The sequence below is a fragment of the Protopterus annectens genome, chromosome 16.part0 (genome assembly GCF_019279795.1).
Source record: "Protopterus annectens isolate FY-2018-M chromosome 16.part0, PAN1.0, whole genome shotgun sequence".
Lineage (NCBI taxonomy): Eukaryota > Metazoa > Chordata > Ceratodontiformes > Protopteridae > Protopterus > Protopterus annectens.
In genome coordinates this window covers 22060593-22076150 of record NC_056750.1, presented here as the reverse complement: position 1 = coordinate 22076150, position 15558 = coordinate 22060593, and the positions used below count along the sequence as shown (strand labels likewise).

At 42.4% G+C, this 15558-nt stretch overlaps 1 protein-coding gene across 1 annotated transcript in view; it reads right to left on the bottom strand.

The window, feature by feature from the left end:
* DDX31 (DEAD-box helicase 31) overlaps window positions 1–15558 on the bottom strand; it is a 2738529-nt gene that overhangs the window by 1610462 nt on the left and 1112509 nt on the right. The window contains exon 12 of the mRNA XM_044057921.1: window positions 11602–11831. Coding sequence (XP_043913856.1) covers window positions 11602–11831 — 230 coding nt within the window. The remainder of the gene's footprint in view (window positions 1–11601; window positions 11832–15558) is intronic.

Genomic DNA, 15558 nt, shown 5'->3' with positions numbered 1-15558 from the left:
TCCTCAACTAAGAATTAAGAGGTGCAGAAGACCTGGTCTAAGGATAGATGTAGGGAGTGCCAGGTCGGCAACTTAAAGTTGAGGGATAACAGATGGCGCAGCATCATTGGGTGCCAGAATAGCCAGCTATGGCTCTGGGTGTATGGGTGTTTGGGTGTGGCATGGCTTACAGTCACCCACATTACTGGTGTAGGGGTTTGCACTCTGCACTATATTACCTATTACTTTCTATATTAAAGTAAGACTGTTTATAAATACCTGTAGTTTATCTTTGGTCTGTACATCATTTCTGTCTTGCAAAATTTGGTCTTTCAGTCTAACAGATCTCAGTTTTGTGAAAGGATCATCTGTATTTTGTGATAAGAAGTACACATATCTGACTGTAGCTAAAATCCAAGTATGTAAGTGTGCTGCTCATACATGTGTCTGCACACAAGTGTACGAACATTCAACTCTAGTACTCAGATTAGACCAAAGAAGAAAGTTGCAGTTCAAACCACAATTTTGACATCTGTTTTCATTCAGATTTCTTATTCACTGGCTACTTCTTTAGTATTTTCATAACTTGGAAAGAAAAGGAAGTTATGTCTTACCACAACGTTCCATATGTGTTGTTCATCTTCTTTCATTCATCAATGATGGGGTACAGTTCCGAGCCCTCGGAACTGAGTTTGCCTTTTTACCAAGCTCACACCAGCCAAAAAACTCTCGAGCTAAGTCTCTACCCAGAATGCACGTCTCCCTGTTACCTCAGAATGTGTTTGCTAGAGAAAAGGAAGTAAAGCCGAGGCCACTTCTGCACAACTATCCTAGGGCACCACTAAGACCCAAACCATCCCCCAGGAGCTTTTGGAGGGGGAAGGAGGGTGGAAAGCGATGAATGAAAGAAGATGAACAACACAGATGGAACATTATGGTAAGACATCTTTCCATTCATCACAATGGGACAGAATCCCAAGCTACTTTGAGGTCCATGGGTGGCCCTTATGGAAGAAAAGTCCTGAGTAACATTGAGCTGAAGGCAGTTCTCCCTCTGGAGACCAAGTCCAATTTGCAATGACTGATAAAGGTATGAGGCTTAGCCCAAATAGCTGCTGCGCAGATGCCATCCACGGAAGCCCTGGAATGGAAATCTGCAGATGATGCCATAGATCTAGTGGAGTGAGCTTTAACTTTTGGCACAGGTTCATTACTGAGGGAATAGATGAAGCGTATGCAGTCCCTTAGCCATTTTGATAAAGTAACCTTGGAAACAGCCTCTCCCATTCTGGGCCCAGAACAGAAGATGAAAAGCTGTTCAGATTTACGGATAGGTTTGGTCCTGTCTAGATAAAAATCTCAATTATCTATGTACATCTAAAGAGTGAAGGCAGTACTCTCCTCTATTGGCAAATTTCAGAAAGAACACTGGTAGGTCAATGGTCTGGTTTATGGAGAATTCAGAGACAACTTTGGGGAGAAAGGATGGATCCGTCCGAAGTGATACTCTGTCTTTATGAAAGACCAGACAGGGCCTCTTGATACACAATGCCTGCAGCTCCGAGACTCTCCTTGCAGACGTAATGGCTACCAAGAACAAGGAATTCCAAGACAAAAACTTTAGGTCACACTTCGCAGCAGGTTCAAAAGGTTTCGGAGTCAAAGACTGAAGGACTAGAGTGAGGTTCTGTGGCTCCACAGGCTATCTGACAGGAGGCCTGATATGAAAGTCCCCTTGAGGAAAGCCTTGCAAATGCGTAGAGAGATAAGAGGGGTGCCATCTATACCATTGTGGAAAATGGAAATTGCAGCTAGATGTACTCATACGGTAAAGGCAGAGACTCCATTATCAAAAAATCTAGCCAAGTATTGAAGCACTGTAGTAACTGGAGCCAAATACGGGTCTAGCATGTCATCCTTGGACCACATGGAGAATCTTTTCCATTTATCCTGGTACAGTCTTCTGGTCGATGGTTTACGAGAGGCCAGAATGATGTCTCAGACAGGCGAGGAGAGACTAGCTTGCCTGGCTACTAGAGGAAGTGGAAAAACCAAGCTGTCAGCTTGAGACTGGACAGATTTCGGTGACTCAACCCTTGGGGGTGAGTAATCAGATCTGGTAGAGGGTCCAGAATCCACGGCATGTATACTAGGCAAGGCCAAAGGAAGAGGAACAAAACTTGTCGAGGCAAGAATGGGGCTATGAGGATCACCTTGCATCTCAACTGAAGAGCTTTCTTTAGAAATTATGGGATCAGAGAAATTGGAGGATAAGTGTAAAGAAGTCCAGTGGGCCAATCGTTGATCAGAGCATCCCTCAGTAACTCCCCTTCTGGGGGAAGTAGGGCAAAATAGCTGCTGCACTTGGTGTTTGATGGGGAGGCGAAAAGATCACAGCAGGGCTGGCCCCAGTGGCTGAAGATTGCTGACGCCACCTCAGGGTTGAGGGACCACTCGTGAGGCATGAGGATGCATCTGCTCAGCTTGTCCGCAATCACACTGCAGTTCCACGGGATATGCGTTGCCATTAGAAAGCGGTTGGAAGCTATCACCCACTGCCAAATTCTCATGGCTTCTTGACATAGGGGATAGGGTTTGTTTCCTCCTTGCTTGTTAATATACCAGACCACTGACATATTGTCTGATTGAACTGCAACTGTCCCAGAAGGGAGAGCCGAATGGAAGGCCTGCACTGCTAACAGCACAGCTCTCAGTTCCAGAACACTGATAAGCAGGTGGGTCTCTAAGGTGGACCATGTGCCTTGGACAGTCTTTCCCTGGATATGGCCCCCCCACCCAATTAGGCAAGCATCCGTGGTCACAATGGCTGTGGGCTGAGGAGATTGAAATGGACAACTCCAAAGTTCTACGTCTGGCCTCATCCACCAAAGTAGGTACTGTTTGCAGGAGTTGGTTATTTGAATCTGATAACTGAGGGGTGATAGTTTGGAAACCATTGACACAGAAGGAGCCATTGCAGAATCCGCGTGTGTAGCTTTGCTAGAGGCACTACTGGGATTGACGCTGCCATAGAACATAGAGCCTGAAGAACTTCCCTTGCAGAGACTCTTATTTGAGAGAGTGTCACCCAGAGTTGAAGCCTCAATTGATGTAGTCTGCGAACCGGGAATGATACCAGACAGGACTGAGTACTGAACACTGCTCCAATGAACTCTTATTTGTTTTGTAGGGTAAGGTTTGATTTTTCCCAATGTATCGTTATTCCCAACAATTTTGCCAGAGAGAGAGTATAATGCTGTTACCAGAAGATGCTCGGTGGGGGCGGTAAGGAGCCAGTCGTCCAGATATGGAAACACCTGGAATCCTTTTAGTCTCAAGTGAGCTGTTACCACTGCCATGCATTTTGTGAACACTCTGGGGGCTGTAGAGAGACCAAACAACAAGGCACGGAATTGATAATGACTGGCTCCTAGCCAGAAGCGAAGCAGACTCCTGGAGCATTTGTCCATCTTGATGTGGTAATACGCATCCCGGAGATCTATCAAGCACATCCAATTGCCTTCTATTAAAAAGGAGAGAATGGATTGAACTGTGACCATCTGGAATTTGGTTTGGGTGACAGACTTGTTTAAGCTGCTGAGATCCAAAATGTGTCTCCTGTCCCCTGTCTTTTTTGGCACCAAAAAGAATCTCAAGTAAAATCCGGATCCAAAACTGGTCTGGCAGGACTGGTTGGATGACTCTTTTTATGAAACAGCTTTATAATCTGTGAAGCTGCTTCTTCCCTTATCTGGGTGGAATGTCGGGAAGTTTTCTGGGTAAATTTAGCTGATAAAAAAGGGAAATGGTGTAACCTCTGGTGATAATGCTCTGCACCCAACGATTTGTGGTGATGGATTGCCAGGAATCTTTGTGCAGAGAGAAACGACCCCCGACTGCTTCCAGAGGCAAGCAATCGGGCTGCTCCTCAGGAGCGCTGATAAGGCTGTCCAGAGGAGGAATCCCTGGAGCCCTGATTAAGAGGATCCACTCTGCCTCTATAGGGTCATCTTCCGGAATTGTTACCCCCCTCTGCCTCTGGGAGTATCATTACCACATGCAGCACAGTAGGGACCCTGAGATTTCTTATGCCACATCTTTCCACTCCTCTGATTCCTGGAAAAGGTAAGTTGGGGGTTGGAAATGTAGGCCTATGGCAGACAGGGTCTTTCCATCTTGCTCGCAACTGGCCAGCGTGTCCTTCACTATGGAGCCAAAAAGGGATGAAGCTTCGATGGGAGCATTCAGAAAGGAAGACTTGAAGGGGTCCGTGAGGTCACAAATGCGCATCCAGGCATGATGCCTCATAACAATGCCTGAACACGCTGCTCTAGTCGCCCCATCAGTTGTATGTGACAGCAATCATGGACAAGTTGGATATTGATTCCAGGGTTGCAAGCTGCGAGGTCACTTTGTCCCTGACCTCGTCAGACAACTGTCCTCAGAGAGAGAGTTCAGAGATCAAGTCCCTCTGGAGCCTCGTAAAATGTGCCAAATAATTCAGGGACTGTATGGCAAAGGTCCCTGATGCAAAAACACGCTTTCCAAGTTTGTCCACCGCCCGATCAGGGCATGGTGCAAGGTCTGCCAGCAGACCGAAAGTAAAGGGGTCAAATCCAGTGCGGTCGTACAACGCTCAGTGCTGAAGTGGCACATGTAGCTGAAATGGTTGGTTCCAAAATGGAAACTAATGACGTAGTCAAAGGTGTGCCCTGAGATGAAGTGGCCACAGGTGCTGAAGTCGAAATAGGAGTAGTAAGGTCTAGGATCAGTGCCGGAGGCAGGACCGGTGCCTAAACAGGCACCAGTATCGAAGGTTTTGAGATGGTCAGATCCGAAGAAGACGGAGGTGATGGGGCTGATTTATGCTCCGAAGATAACTTTGGGACCTTTGATTTCCCAGGCTTGCTCTGATCACCCAATGGTGAAGAAGGAACAGAGTGGGATCTCTTTTTGCCCTTAGAAGGAGGGGTTGAGACCTCCATCACAAAAATGACCTCTGAGAAGGGAAACTTGAGTAACCCTTTCAGAATGAGTTTATTTTTGCGCTCATTAAGAGTGTGTTGACTGAAACTCTGACAAATGTCACGTGGAGGTTGCACCAAAAGGAGGGACACTCCCAAACAGTATACACAGTCATGATGAAAATCACTGTTAGGTAATTTGCCCTTACATTAAGTACAATGCTTAAAACCTGAAGTACCCTTCTTATCAGACATCTTGATAGCGAAAAAACACCACAGGCCAACTGTATAATCCAACTATAATCAAAGTCAACTCTGTTCAAAATAGTCACAAATATAACAATACAATGGTATGATAGAGAAAAGAAAGGAAACACCTGAATAAAAAACAGCTAACAGGTTAAACAATATCAACTATGGTATTGAAGAAATATCACAAGGGTGAGGGAGGAAGGCCATACCAACAATGGTACTTGAAAGTGTACCAACAGTAACTACAGGTAGAGAGAAAAAAACAAGGTCAGACAGAGCAAAGACACTAGAAAAACTATTGCTTAATAAGATATGAAGATATCCAAAATTTTTCACACAAATATCAAAAAAAAGTTTCACTTAGCTGAGAGCTCGGCTGAAACGCGGCTTTCCGGCTATGCGGCAAACGATCTGCAGTAACAGGGAGAAAGGCATTCTGGGTAGAAACTTAGGTCAAGAGATTTTTGGCTGGCACGAGTTTGGTAAAAGGCCAACTCGGTTCCGAGGGCCCGGAAGTGAACTCCATCAGTGATGAATGGAAAGATTAACAACATCAGATAAATCTTTATTAGGCAAAAAAAAAGAAACTAGAAATATAAATGCTATAATACAGTACTTACTAAAATTAGTATCACTGACTACTTTGATTTGATGACTGCAAAGCATTGCATTTCACAGAACAAGCTTACTGTGCGGTGCAAGTTACTGCTGAGGCTGCAACACCTGGCTAGCAGAACCAAGACTCCAAAGACAGAAGGGCATTTCCTTCACAGCTTAGACAACAATTCTGCCATTAAACATACATGTTTAATCATTCTCTCACAGTGGACACAATTAAAGCCACATGAAAAAAAAAGCAGGCATAATTATCCCAAAATCCTTCTGATAACAGCAACATGAGACAAATTAAGATTTCCTGCACTTTTACTGTCTACAGCCACTTTCAAGCAGCTATCAGCTGATGAGATCCCTCCCCTCATTATAACATCTTAAAACACATCCATTTGAATCTGCAGCACAAACTCTTACCAAAAAAATATGTTTAGCACAACTGTGTTCTGTGTTTGAAATAAAAACATATGGCATCATACAGCAAACATGCAGTATGGATCAACTCAGCACAGCTCCTCGTGGTGACCAGCAGTGTTCCTGTAGCAGCAGAGACCAGAAAAGACTACCTTTCCAGATTTTAAGTATTTTTCTTGGCTTTTTCGACTATTTGATACTTTCGACCACTGTTTTTGCTTGTTTTATCGAAGTTTGCACTGTTTTTACTGTCTTTATAAGCTAAAACTGTTTACTGCACTTGCTAATTTAAGTTTTGCCTAAAAGTTAAATTACAGGCTAATACACTCAAGTGTACTAGCTTTTGATAGCAATTAATCGAAAATTATAGCATTTATTGTGTTTTCTGCCTTTCTGTAAAAAATCTTGAAAAAAAACAAAAAAATATCTTTGTTTTTCCGTACTTTCCTAACTAGTGTTCCAGAGACCAGATTTTGCTGATCCCTGGGCTTTGTCTTGGTTCCTGTGTTTCTCCATTTTCCTTGTTTGGTCAGGGGGAAGTTTCTTTACTCACCAGTGAGAGTGGGGAGTACTGAGCTGCCTGTTTGTCCTTAGAGGAGTGGTTTAAGGTAGTAACTTGTAGTTTATTGGCCATTTTGGGTCATTTCCTGTCTTTTCCAGCCCCCTGCTATAAAGCGTGCATTAGCGCGATTTAGCGCGGAGCTGCCACTGTTGCACACTAGGGCAGCGCCAGTTAATCAGGTTTAAACTATTCGGGCTACCTAAAGTCCACTCTTCAAATTTTCCCTTAAAACTACCTTCCTCAAAGTATACTACTGTTCTATTTAGTGTATCCTATAACTATAAATTATCTCTACTTGACTCCCAAGTAGACTATTCTCTATCTGTATAGCCCAGCACTTGCTCCTACAGTACTTATCACCTTGATACAGCACTCTTGTTATAGATAGTACCCCAAAAAGCAAACCCCATTTCTCGGTCACCCACATCCCCCAGAACCTTTTTTAAGTTTTTCTGCCTATTCCTTCTAGCATGTCGAGGGATCAGTTGCTAATGTCCTCTCCTGCTCAGCTGGTGAACCTGGGAATATTGAGGCAATGTTACAATTGCCTCATGTACACAGACAACCCTCTCCTCCTCCCACAAAACACAAATACATGCGAGAGATGCAACTATACAGCCAAACTGGAGGCTGAGCTCTCTCAACATAGGACTGGCAAGACCAGACAGGAGGAGAAGGTAACCACACACACTATAGACCCAGTCTCACATAATACCATCACAACCTCAAATCATACACATAAACACACAAAGACATACTCGGAGGCTCTGATCAAAAATCTACCAAAACAGCAGAGGCCACCAAAGCAGACACCCAAACAACTACCACCTCAGAACACAACACCTGCAACACATAGACCACACAGTCAGAGTGTCAAGCAGTCACAGCCCTTAAGGCCAAACACAATGCCAGACACACTAGTCATTGGTGACTCCATAGTCAGACACACTGACGTCCCGCTCACCAGACTGAGTAAGGAGAAGGTCACAGTAAGCTGCCTGTCGGGTGCCAGAATCCACCACATAACGCAAGCACTCAGGTCTCTCAACAGCAGGTACAAGTACGACTCAATCATTGTCCACGCTGGTGTAAACGACCTGAGACGTACCTCCTTGGACTACATGAAAAGAGACATAGAGGAGCTCTCTGATTATGTAGCCCAAGCAGGTATGACCCTGACCTTGAGCAGTATCCTACCTTCACCAAGAATGATGCCACAATACAGAGATAAGATGATCAGCTTTAACAATTGGCTTAAACTCTGGTGTCATTCAAAGGGGATCCAATGTCTGTCTGCCTGGGATGACATGCTGGACAAGCCACTCTGCTTCGCAAGGGACAGCTTGCAACTGTCACCCCTGGGATTCCGGATTTTGGCAAAGGCTCTTGCCACCCCCATAGTGCCTTTTTTAGGCAAGGCTCAAATTCTAAACCTACCACCCTAGAACACAGCAAAGAAAAAAAACTAAGGGTAATGCTGCTCAATGCCAGAAGTCTCAACCTCAAGATGCACGCACTCGAGGCCCTTCTCAGTATGGAGAACATCGATGTCTGTGCTGTGACAGAAACCTGGTTCAAGGCTCCTGAGAGCACACTAGCACTATCAGGTTTTACCTCATATCATGCGTTCCGGCCCCAAAATCCGGACAATACCAAGAAAGGAGGGGGGGGTATCCATATTCATCAAGGACACCCACACCTCAAGATTGGTGGCAACGCACGATGCATCGGAAACCATCCAGGTGCAATTAACCATAGGCAAGACTGTTCTGCAATTTGTAGCATGTTACAGGCCACCCTCGCAAACTCAGGAACCTCACATGGCCTTCCTGAAAACACTGGAGGGGATAAATGTATCTCCGAACACCATCATACTAGGTGACTTCAACTACCCTAATATAGACTGGGAACACTACTCAAGCCCAAACACTCTAGCCCAAATGTTCCTGGAATTGATAAACTCAAATGCCATGGAACAACTAGTCACCATCCCCACAAGAGGAGAAAACATACTTGATCTCATCATCACGAACATGGGAGCACAATGTTCAACACCGGAAGTATACCCCTCACTGGTGAGATCAGATCACAAACTAATCTCGCTGGAGGTCCTCATCCTGCCCCCACCCGAAATAAAAAAGACCACAGTAAAGAACTTCTCGAAAGCCGACTTCACACTTCTAAAGACTAGTGTGGTCTCCTTTAAGGCCCCCGAGCCGGCGGTAAACATTACTCAAACCGCTGAATCACTTACAAATGCCTTCTACCAGCACCTGCAGGGCTGCATGGATCAGGCAATCCCAAGCAAAACAAAGACTCTTTGTACCAAAGGCAAGCGTCCAGTCTGGTGGACCCCAGCCATAAACAAACTCTACAACAAAAGGAGAAAGCTACTACAAGATAGAGCAAAATCCTTAAAAGGTAAGACACCACTGATCACTATAAGTAAAAAGCTAAGAGCTCTCATAAAATCATCCAAAGCTAATTTTGAGAGAAAAATAGCTAAGGACTCTAAAGACAACCATAAGGCATTCTTTAGCTATGTCAGAAACCTAGGAGGAAACTCCCAGATATGCTCAGAATTAGTTCAAAATGATTTGAAGATTACTGATCCTACAGACATTGCCAACATACTGGCTGACAGGTTCAGTGCAAACTTCTCCCCCCCTCCAAAAGGAGAGATATCTATACCAAATGATTGTAGCCCCCCAAACATCTCTAACGCCCAGGTGAGAATTGCTCTCTCCAAGGCAAAGAACACAGCATCCATGGGACCTGATGGTGTCCCCGGCTGTGTGCTCCACGAACTCAACGAGGAATTAAACCCACAGTTTGGACAGCTGTTTAATCTTAGTCTCACCTCCGGATACGTACCCAGGGAGTGGCGCACAGCGACTGTGGTCCCACTTCACAAAGGCGGTGCCTCCACTGACCCTGGAAATTACCGTCCCATTAGCTTGACAAGACTTATCTGCAAAGCCATGGAGAGGATCATAATGGATCTCATAAATAAAGACATAGGGAATTTGCAGACTTTGGATCCAACCCAGTTTGGCTTTGTCAAAGGCAGATCATGCCTTTTAAACTTGGTTGACTTTTTTGAAACAGTCACCAAGGCCATTGACGAGGGAAAGGCGGTCCAAACAGCCTACCTAGACCTGGCGAAGGCTTTCGATACAATACCCCACTCGGGTATCATTGAAAAACTCATCAACTTAAATGTAAACCCATACATTACAAGATGGGTTGCAAACTGGCTGAGTGACAGAACCCACAGGGTCAGAGTTGCTGGCGCCATGTCAGACTCAAAGCCTGTCACAAGTGGTGTCCCACAGGGCTCAGTCCTGGGCCCACTCTTGTTTGGCATCTACTTTTCTGAAGTACAAGCAAACACAGGAGGGTTATGGCTGACAAAGTTTGCAGATGACTGCAAACTGGGCCGTAGTCGAAAACACATCTGACACAGATATCCTTCAGAAGGGTCTCACAGAAACGGATAACTGGTTCCAGAGCCATGGCCTAAAGTTAAATGCCAAGAAATGCATAGTCATACCCTTCGGGAAAAACAAGGTTACCCCTAGCTACCATATAGGTGGCAATCCACTGATCACAGAAGAAGTTATCAGGGACCTGGGGACCCAGGTTGACAGTAGCCTTTCATTCGACACTCATATTGCTAAAGTAGTTAGGAAGACCTTCTACATTGCCCACCTTATCATGAAGGGATTCACATCTAGATCAAGGGAGGTCATAGTCTCCCTATACTCATCACTCATCAGACCAATGATTGAGTACAATGCCCCATTCGGAATGTATCTGACCCGACACTTGCAGCAGCTGGAGAGGCCACAAAAGTTCCTCACCAAAAGGATAAAGGGTCTCAAAAATCTGTCTTATGCTGCCCGACTGAAAGAACTCCAGCTATATTCAGTTGCTTACCGCTTGCTCAGAGGTGACCTGTGCCTGACATACAAGGCCATGTCAAACCCAGATTTGATGAACATGCTTCATCTCAAAAAATCTAGATCTCTCAGAGCCACAAGGGCGGGAGACTTAAACCTCGACACGGTTATTAATAGGACGTGCTGGAGGGATAGATTCATCACCCAAAGACTCCCTATGCTGTGGAACAAAATCCCAGTATATGTAAGGCAGAGCACCTCGCTGGCCTTGTTCAAGAGGAATCTTGACCAATGGATGGGCGATCGCAGATACACCCCAGGGGTTACCTCAGTGTCACTGCTCGACAGAGGCACAGCAAAATAATGGGCATAGTTTCTCCAAACTAAAGGGGTGGCGTAAGCCACAAAACTATGGGCTAGGCTTGTAAATGCCCTCGGGCAGATAGCCTAGTATGAACCTATGAACAGTGATCCATTCTTAAAAATGATGACAATACACCTTGATAATTTTTTTAATGTTGCCCTCTCTCATGAAACTATGAACACAGATACAACACGGAACATGACACCAAGAAGATTTAATTATGAATTCTAAGCATCTGATAATTTAGTTCAGTATTTCTGCAGCTTTGAGTTCTACAGTGGTTTTCTTAAGGTGGTCACAGAAATTGTTTTTCTCACAAGATGTTATTAAAGCTGTTAACTGCACAGCGAATCTGCATGTATATACACAAACTTATACTCCCCTACCCCCATATATCTGTACAGGCGCGCACAATACTTGAAATAAAACATCTCTGATACCTGAAAAAAAAAAAAGCACGAGTCCACAAAAAGTGCCTCAGCAAAGGTAGGGAAAAAAGTGCATTAACCTAAACAGAGGCATTAAGTCTTTGCTTTCAAATATAATTCTTACCTTGCACGTCTTCAAGATAAATGCTGCAAGTGTGACAAGGCGCAGCTTACTTGGAACAATCACAACATGCTGCTTTAATTTTTCTGGAACTGTAAAACCGCAGCCTTCTTCAGTCTCTTCACAAGTTTCATCTTCCACTTTTGTGTCTGCTGCGTTAGCTATGTGGACTTGTTCTGTAATCTGCACTCTGACTGGATCATTTAGACTTATTCCCGCTAAACGTGTTACACCTGAAGTTAATAAATCAAAGCAACAAAGGTAATTCCAATGCCCCTTTCTTAGACTACATAGCAAGACGATTGAGAAAGCACGTACTTCAGTAATTAAATGGAAAGCTGTACTGGGGATGTTTAACACCATTCACAGATAGTGACAAACTTGGCAGAAAAAAGATACACAACAAAGAAAAACACATTAAGGAATTCAAGCAAAAAGAAACAGTTCTGTAATGCTTAATAGGAATTATTACAAAAAAAAAAATAATTATAAAATGGAATGTCAGAGTTAAGAAAAGTAGGGTCCATGCTAACATTTGTGGTAAATGGCTACATCTTAAATTAAAAAGACGGATGAAAAAAATGACATACGCATTTTTTGTAAAAGAATATCAGAGATATCATGTCCTTTCAGCTATTAAAGCTGGCCTTTGCCATCTTTAAAGATACTTATAAATGTGGTACCATACCTATTAAAGGCAGAACTTGTCATCCTCGTATGAAAAAAGACTTAGAAGTGTGAATACTGTTTAACAGACAGAACAATAAACCATTTCTTATTCCACATTACTAACTACTGAGAGTAGAAAAACATTAGGAAACACCATGCTTTTTTTTTTAAAACAGACAAGAAATGCTTTAAGGCCATAATAGTTGCCAGCTTCATGTGTCCATACGATGATATAAGCATATATTTATTTACCTGTTTGCATCTGTACAGCACTGATCCAAATGAACTTTTTTTAGATTCAGTGTAGGACGCTATAGAATCAAGAAACATATAATAACAGCATAATAGTTACTGCCACTATCTGTGCAAGGTATCAAACATAAGTCATTGTGAGGCAATGGGTTTTGTTGACCATTAACAGCTTAGCCAATACAAATCTCACTGTGTGTGTCTTCTAACTATAATGGCCTGAGTACACAGTCCAGGAGTAAACTACAGATCTCAATATACTCGTCAAGATTGGTTTTAAACCATACTATGTAGCTGCTGTGCTTGAAGGGGGGAGGAGGGTAGAAGCTTGATCCACAGGAAGGGTCCTTTGGAAGAGACATCTACTGAGCCAACAGGTACTGTTTATAGGGCAACGCAGGACAAGAAAAGTGTTTGCTAGTGTACTTGCATTTTTTCAGAGGTATACGAGGTTACGCATTTGAAAGCCCTGTAGCCCAAGCACAGGTCCCCATGCAAGAGCCTGGAGAAGACGGGGTAAAGTGAGGGGCTCTTAGTTGGTGACTGTATAACTTAAGGAACTCATGCAAGAGATTTTCTTGGTCAGGAAGCACTGTTGTGGGTAGAGCTGGGAATGTGCTTGGACAGGTGAATGCTCAAAAAGTCTTGCGGCTTTTCCTGGTTAGAGGTCGCCACAGCGGAACTCCTGCCCGCTAATGACTGGCAGTGGATTTTACGGTGCTGAGTTATCAGCCCAATGCCCAACCTTCAAAGAAGGCACACCCATTCAGGCACAAACCTACCTGCATGTCTTAAACATCATACAACCATGGGGGAGGACATGCAGACTCCACACAGAAGGCGCTCAAGCCAAGAATCGAACGGGAGAACCTCCTGCTGTGAGGCGACAACACTAACCGCTGCACCACTAAAAGAAATATTTTATTCTATTATGACCTTGATCAGGGATGAGTAGAGAGGGAAATAACATTTATGGGTCTGAAAGAAATGCCTTTAGTAATTAGTTGGCCCAGACAGAATGATCACCTAACAACAGCTAATGCACTACAGTCAAACATTGCTTGACTATGAATGTGCCTAAGTCCCTAATAATGGTAGCAACTTTTAGAGAAGGGTCTCTTTCATGTGTTGGGTGTAACAGTATTCTTGTTTATCAAAAAGTGTCAAGAGTCACAAACTTTTATAGCAGTGTGCAAGAGTCCATGGTCATGACAAAAAGTACGGCATGGACATCACTTGGAGAGTTAATCAAAGTGATTATTTTCCTTTTATGTACATGCATGCATGCATGCATGTGTGCATGCGTGTGTATGTATATATTACACACACACACACACACACATATATATATATATATATATATATACATATATATATATATATATATATATATATATATACACACACACACACACACATACATACATGTATGTATGTATGCATGTTGGAACCTTATAGATAATAGCAAACATCAGTATTTGAAAACTAACATTCTGTTGTACAAAAACATAAATTCTAGATTTTCCCAAAACAGAAGTCTTTACGGCTTAACCATTTTACAGCAACTACCTGTAGTACAGTCTTATATAGCAGGGATACAGTATTTTCATTAGGTCTGCTCTCTTTCTCTCTTAGCCTATGTCCTTCTCTCTCAATGGGAGGACATATGGATGGCTCCCAAATATGTAAAGTTCAGAAGGTTTAGAGTTTTTTCTTGGAAATGTTTGCATTAGTATTATTATACCCCAAGCACACTTCAAAGAATTTCTTTTCTGGTAGATAGCAATATCTGAGGTTTGGTAAGGAATAAACAGGTGAACAGAAACATATTTTTAGGAATGTAATGAGCTGGCAGATTTAAAAAAAATCCCTACAGAATATTCTTGTCAGAAATATTGGAGGAGCAAATGGATGTAACTAAGGAAATTACTATTTTAGCTGGGACATAGTTTTTGGATTACCTAGACATAATAAAGGCCTTTTACGTTTAATTCTATTGGCTGCCAAAAAGCAATTACTAGAAAATAATATGTCTCAACTAAGCTTTACGGTACAAGTGAAACTCGACTCGAACAAGAAAGAATTATATTTAATCACACTCCAAGCATATAAAAACGGTTAAGCGCTTTCATCTGTGTACTACAGACTTCTTCAGAACCATAATACTAACAGCTGATAACCTATTTAAAAACTTTTTGGCGCCATTTTATTCAAGTGCTATACTTCTTAACAATATTTAAAGTGCTACTACTGTTATTATCAAAAAACATCTGTTTATCTTACACACACACACACACACACATATATATATATATATATATATATATATATACATATTTGCTATAAATACTTTAAAATCATTTTATACTTCCAGTGCATACACTGTGATTAAAATGTCAAAATTAAGGCAAATAATGCAATTAAAATAACATATCAAATAACAATGTTATTAGGCTATAATAACTGTAAAAAAGGTTTTATGGAAATAAAATCATTTATGCCAGGAAATTTTGTGGCATTTGTCAACATTTGCCACTGGCTTTCTTTTCTACCCAGGTGGGCTTTATAATTACCACCACACGGTGATAGATTTACATGATCAATGATGCCAAATATAAAATTATGTGTATCACCTTTCTCTTTGATATGTCAGAACAATGCATTTTTGGTATCTTTAACCTTACTCTTATATCTATGTTCATATATACGCTTTCTAAACTGTCTTTCTGTTTTCCCTATGTAGAAAGCAGTACATACTGTACATTTAGCAAGGTAAACTATGTTCCTACTATTACAATTTCCCTTTTTAAACTTTAAGTACTATTGACATCATTTAATCTACAACCAATTGCTTCATTTATTACACAACACTGTTTACAAGACCCACATTTCTTAGTGTGGGTATTTATGGACATTTTCTGAGGATTCAAACCATTCAATAAACCTTTTTATATTTCTACCCATTTTATATACAATACAAGGTTTTATGCCTACTACACCCTTAGCTTCTTCATCTCCTACTAATTTATTCCAATATTTTTT